Source organism: Nannobrachium achirus, assembly GCF_963921795.1.
Source record: "Nannobrachium achirus genome assembly, chromosome: 20".
Lineage (NCBI taxonomy): Eukaryota > Metazoa > Chordata > Actinopteri > Myctophiformes > Myctophidae > Nannobrachium > Nannobrachium achirus.
In genome coordinates this window covers 59287698-59293980 of record NC_137827.1, presented here as the reverse complement: position 1 = coordinate 59293980, position 6283 = coordinate 59287698, and the positions used below count along the sequence as shown (strand labels likewise).

General features: G+C 39.4%; 1 protein-coding gene across 1 annotated transcript; it reads right to left on the bottom strand.

Moving 5' to 3' along the window:
* Positions 1 to 3910: 3910 nt before the first annotated feature.
* LOC308306279 (uncharacterized protein) lies at positions 3911 to 6277 on the bottom strand (the record flags this gene model as incomplete). The annotated part of the gene is made up of 7 exons (XM_080751179.1): positions 6217 to 6277; positions 6001 to 6095; positions 5679 to 5822; positions 4936 to 4996; positions 4722 to 4850; positions 4525 to 4632; positions 3911 to 3991 (listed from the first exon to the last, which is right to left on the bottom strand). The coding sequence occupies exons 2-7, from the start codon at positions 6087 to 6089 to the stop codon at positions 3911 to 3913; spliced, it is 612 nt and encodes a 203-aa protein (XP_080607305.1). The 5' UTR covers positions 6090 to 6095; positions 6217 to 6277.
* Between the last annotated feature and the right edge of the window lie 6 nt (positions 6278 to 6283).

The following is a 6283-nucleotide window of genomic DNA, read 5'->3' as shown; positions in this document are numbered from 1 at the left end:
GGCCCTCGGAGATCTACCCACGTCACAAGGGGTAGCAGCCAATTAGCATTAGAATTTAAGAATCAGCATTAGCATTTGTTAGCATTAGCATGTGTTAGCATTAGCATTAGCATTTGTTAGCATTAGCATGTGTTAGCATTAGCATTTGTTAGCATTAGCATATGTTAGCATTAGCATTAGCATGTGTTAGCATTAGCATTAGCACATGCTAAAAAAAAAATTGAGAAAAAAAAAATTTGAGAAAAAAAATTTGAGAAAAAAAATTTTGAGAAAAAAAATTGAGAAAAAAAAATTGAGAAAAAAAAATTTGAGAAAAAAAAAAATTGAGAAAAAAAAAATTGAGAAAAAAAAATTTGAGAAAAAAAAATTTGAGAAAAAAAAAAATTGAGAAAAAAAAATTTGAGAAAAAAAAATTTGAGAAAAAAAAATTAAGAAAAAAAAAATTGAGAAAAAAAAATTTGAGAAAAAAAAATTTGAGAAAAAAAAATTTGAGAAAAAAAAATTTGAGAAAAAAAAAATTTGAGAAAAAAAAAATTTTGAGAAAAAAAATTGAGAAAAAAAAATTTTGAGAAAAAAAAATGTTATGACACCAGCCGCGAGTCTGTACGACAAACGGTTCATGAGTTATAGAGGCACTTCCTGTTTGGTGAAGGGCACTTCCTGTTTGGCGGAGGAAGCGTCAATTAAGGTTAAGGACTCTTAATCAAGTCATATGATACCAGCCACAACTCTGTACGATAAACGGTTGATGAGTAACAGCCAAAAAAAGGAACAATCAAGTATGGACCAATCAGAAGAGGGGGCACTTCCTGTTTGGTGAAGGAAGCTTGACCCTTCGCCACGGGCACGCCGTTTTACGAAAACTCACGATTCGCACAACTTTTCATCGTTAAGGTGTCTTGAGTATGCCGAGCGAACTTGAAGTTGATCCGATTAACCCCCTAGGAGGAGTTCGTTAAAGTGCGACACGTGAAAATGGCCAAAAATACACCAAAACGCCACTAATTAGTCAAAATGGCTGACTTCCTGTTTGGTTTCGGACGTGGCGCCGAGAGACTTTTTTGTGAGTCCGGACACGATACAGATGTGTACCGATTTTCGTACGTGTAGGTGAAACCGTATGGTGGGGCTTGAGGCACGAAGTTTTGTAGGGGGCGCTGTTGCGCCATTAGGCCACGCCCCCTTTTATTTTTTTCGAAATACGTACATTTTCGCCACTTGTAATGTGCTTGCAAAGTTGCGCAACTTTTGGAGTACGTTTGGCGCCTCAAAAACGCGATTTACTTTCGGGAAAATAATAATAATAATAATCTTTGCAAATACAATAGGGTCCTCACACACTGTGTGCTCGGGCCCTAATAATTATATAAGATCTATATCTGTATTGTATTTTTAAAAAGAAAGGAAAAAAAATATTTTGTCTTTAAATATAAAATATCTGCCTCTTTTGAATAGCTTGTATACATGATTGTGTAATTGGCAGATTGTTTGTGCTAGATTGATAGTATTGACATTGGTTGTCAGTTAATAAGGTATGTTTATAACATGCATGTTTAAAATAAAAGCATGATTATATGAAACTATTATTTTAAGAGCATATTATTGAATGCACAATATGTTTATACACATGAAACACAATGGTATACATATACCAGGGGTCTTCAACTTTTTCAGGCCAAGGACCTCTTAATTGAGAGAGATGCATCAGGGACCCCCACAACCTGTTCATAGATTCCATATAGTTTCATTGTTTGACAACACAATCATCAGTGTATTTTGGATTCATGTAAATTTGTGTTTTCAGATATTTAACCACTTGAACCATCAATACTTATTAAACTTGACCTTTCACTCTGTACTTAGTATGCTCTTTTCTCCCCAATACACCAAACTTATTTGCCAAAAATAGCTGATCTACAAGCTCACAATATGAACTTTGGCTAAAGTTCTCTGCATATGTACACTAAGGTTCAAGTGGTTAATATAAAGAAAAGGAGAAAAAAGTTTATATCACTCAAAGATTTGGAGGACCCCCTGTAGTAACTTGGAGGACCCCCTGTTGAAGACCCATGCAGCCCCACCTGCTTCATCTCCCAATCACGTTTTCAGGCCAAGGACCCCTTAATTGAGAGAGATGCAGCAGGGACCCCCACAACCTGTTCATAGATTCCATATAGTTTCATTGACAACACAATCATCAGTGTATTTTGGATTCATGTAAATTTGTGTTTTCAGATATTTAACCACTTGAACCATCAATACTTATTAAACTTGACCTTTCACTCTGTACTTAGTATGCTCTTTTCTCCCCAATACACCAAACTTAGTTGCCAAAAATAGCTGATCTACAAGCTCAGAATATGAACTTTGGCTAAAGTTCTCCGAATATGTACACTAGGGTTCAAGTGGTTAATATAAAAAAAAGGAGAAAAAAGTTTCTATCACTCAAAGATTTGGAGGACCCCCTGTAGTAACTTTGAGGACCCCCTGTTGAAGACCCATGCATACATGTTAGCCCCACAGCCCCACCTGCTTCATCTCCCAATCATTTTGGGGGTCCCTGGCCTGAAAACGTTGAAGACCCCTGCTTCACAATACGGAGAAGTTAGCAGTTAAAGATCTAACTACAAGTGACAATCATTGGTCATGGAGACCACCACACGCATGCACACCTACATAGCCATCAAAAACATAATCAGAACATTAATATTGGACCCTTACAATCGTATTCAACTAACGTTAACTGAATTCACATAAGTTTATTACACACCTTTCTAAAATCTCAGTGCATTTTTTTTAAATATTACTTTTACACAACACCTTCCTGGGGGGGGGGGGGGGGGACCACACACAATGTTTTTAATGAGAAATGAATGAATGATTGCCAGTCCAAACACATTAAGTCAGTCAAAACTTTTATTTAAAGTTCTCAACCCTATGAAAATAGTGCAGCCCTTGGACACTGGACTGTGGAAGACAGGAGCTGAAGAAAGTAGGACATATACCTAATCACTGACCCAAACCCACCAGTCAACCAATCAGTAAGCCCCAGCGATCACTCGCCCAGGTTCAGTGGGACGAATGCTTGGCTTACTCCCTTTCCAGTGGGGTTGGACGTTTCATTCTGAAATGGACCGTCCATGGCCGTTGCCGTGGGACCCTCGCTGCCACTTACAGATGTCACCATTAAGAATGTCCCTGATGTGCTGAACGATGAGGTTGAAGGCCACCATGTTGTCAACTCCTCTTGGAATAATAACATCTGCATACTTCTTGGTGGGTAAACAGAACTCCTCAAAGGCAGGTTTGACAAAGGTGGTACTGAGTGAGAATCTGCTCCAGGTCATGACCTCTGGTCATATCTCATAGAACTGAGACAGCCCAACATCAGAGTTTGTGGTCACGCACTTTCTGCGTGTAGAAGATGAGGATCCCTCATTAACAACATTATACAATCATAGTAGCAACTGAACCTTGTAGTGATGTGCCAACGGGCGGGCGGGTTATCACCACTCTCATGTGCAAAAAACAATAATAACAATAATCACCTGTTCTTATTTGCCTTTTATTCTTAGGAGAAGGCCTATAAGAATAAGAATACAACGTTTTGAAAAAGAGCACGAGCTCCTTGGTGCGAGGACCTTCCCATTTCCGCTCCTGTTGGGGCCGCAAACCACATTTTGCCAACATTTGCTCGCTGACACCATCAGACACAACGTGAGCACAGCATAGAAGAATGCACAAACAATTCAAAGCATGTTGCTGATCAGGATTTCACTTAATGTTCTGTCTGTCATCCACACAAGTCTGTTTATAAATACGTTGTGTTCAGTTAAGTTATAGGCTATAACCAGCCAATCAACGGATACGATTTGAAACACAACAGGGTGTGGTGGTGCAACACTTGTCCTCAGATTTTCCCACAGGCCATAACCATCTCTGCCTGAAGCCGGTTCATCCTCTTTTTGACCTCCAAGATTTTGATGACTATCTGAAAAACAGTTGAGAAATGATCCAATCACCACATGTTACAACACAAAGACAATACTGGACAGCATAACAGCACAGCATAATAATACCCCTGGGTAAAAAGTTACTGGTCTTTTGCCTTTTGCTTTCCAGAGGAATAAAAGATTGATGATCACACTACACCTTTAATTACACCACTTTTCTTGTCCAGGATTAAAGCAAAAAAAAGATTTGTGGCCCACCCTGAAAAATTGTTCAGGAGGAAATGTGTACTATGTATTGAAATAAGTAATAAATGGGTTTCAAACGGTTGTGTACAATTAGGCATTGTGCTTGAGAACTATAAGCACTGTTTACAGCTTCCAAGACGTAATACTAAAGCCTGTTTTCATGCTCCCATACATAGAAACAGTTTCTCGGTCTCATGTTTGATAAGTCCCCTCCCCCCCATTTCCCCCCTTGTAAATTAATCTCAAAACCTTTTTTTAGCTGTGCACCATGAAAGTATGCTCATCCAGGTTTAGCATGAGGTACCACCAACACTGGCTGTCTTACCTCTGGCAGCATGACGTCAAAAACAAAGTCCAGTAGTCTGAACTCCCCTGCCCTGATTCTTCCTCCAAGTCCAGTCACTTCCTCGATTAACACCAACAGCTCAGATGACTGTTTAAAAGAGAAGTAAGCATCATCCAACTTTTACTGATTGTTAAGTACATACTCAATACATGTGACAAAATGTAATTTCCATTTACCCTCTTTTCACTAAATGGCAGACATCTTGGCTTTAAGAGCTGTTTAAGCCTCAGGTTGGTGTTAGGGTTCTCCCATAGGTAGAACCTATTTGATCTGATCCTTCCGCTGAACAGGTCATCATGGAGGCTCTGAGACCAAAGACAGTTAATGATGAAAATGGTAATTATTGATAGAGAATTTAATAACTAACAGCACAATTGATTTTAAAGTTACCTTGATCTGATCCTTGGAGAAAACTGTCAGAACTCCTCCCTTCTCAACAGCCTCTGTGATCCTGCAGAGGAAAGAGCCAGTTATTGTTACGTACATTTGATTTTGCGTACGTTTGGGGGTGAGAAAGAAGGTGCGGTAATTACGTCGATATGCAGAGTTCTGTACGGTCCCTGTAAAGCCTATGTACATACTGTATCCACTAGATGTCACCCAAATGCATCTTCCCAATGACCAAACACTACACAGCGCCTACATTGACAAAGGTTCGCAGGGTAGTTCATGTGTACGTACATTTTTATTTGTTTTAATCCGTCGGATTGAGTGTTGGCCGTAAGGGTACGGACAGAGAGAAAGACTGAGAGACCAACGGATAAAACGGATTAAATCTCTCTCCCCCTCCGTTTCGTATGCATTAATTACTATGCATGGTACAGAAGAGGATTGTTTAATAAATAGCAGACCAGACAGAAAAGGGCTTACAGGGCTTAGGGGTCACAACTAAATATAAGTGGATTTTGACAATTTTCAACATTGCTTGAGGTACCCAACAACTTTGTCCCCTATTCTCCATCATCCACAGAAACCTTCCCAAGTAAAATAGCCACAGTGTGAATCATAAAGAAGTGCCATTAAAGTATGTCAATAAGCTGTTGTAAGTGTACATCTGTTTTGTTTTCTGTGCTTTGGCTATAATGTGTTTACTACTAGAGACACTGTACCTACTGTACAATAACATATATTACCTTGGGCTGTTATCTGCGTTATCTGTGCATCCGCAGTGAAAGGAGCCATCCTCTTCCATTCCATTGCCTGCACAAGCTTTGTGCAGCCAACCGTGGCAAAAGTGGCACTGCACCCACCCCGGTTCCACATCTGGGTATAGAAGTCTAACATAAAAAACATGTTAACATGTTATTTTTTAAATGAACCAAATGTGCTGTCGAAGTGAATTAACAATACAAATTACTATAAATATGTCCCTCATGTCACCGTCTCGAAAACATAATAAATGTGCCTTTGTTTGAGGTTTGGTTTATTGCTTAAAATAACTAGGTCTTAACCAACCTTATTCCAGTCCTTTTGCATGTCTGGAATACACAGACGCTCAACATGTCAGCCATGCATGCACGGGGTTCAGTAGACCTCTGTGTCATGGTTGCCTGAAGAAGTCAATGTGGCATTATTTCTACACATTTGTGGCATAACTAAATCTTGTGAAAACAACAACTAAGATAACATCATACATCTCATTGTTGTGTGTCCCCCCACCCGATAACTTACCTCAGTGTCCTCCTCACGCTTTCTCTTTCGCTGAAGTCTCAAGACAGGAGGATGCTTGCCCTGGAGG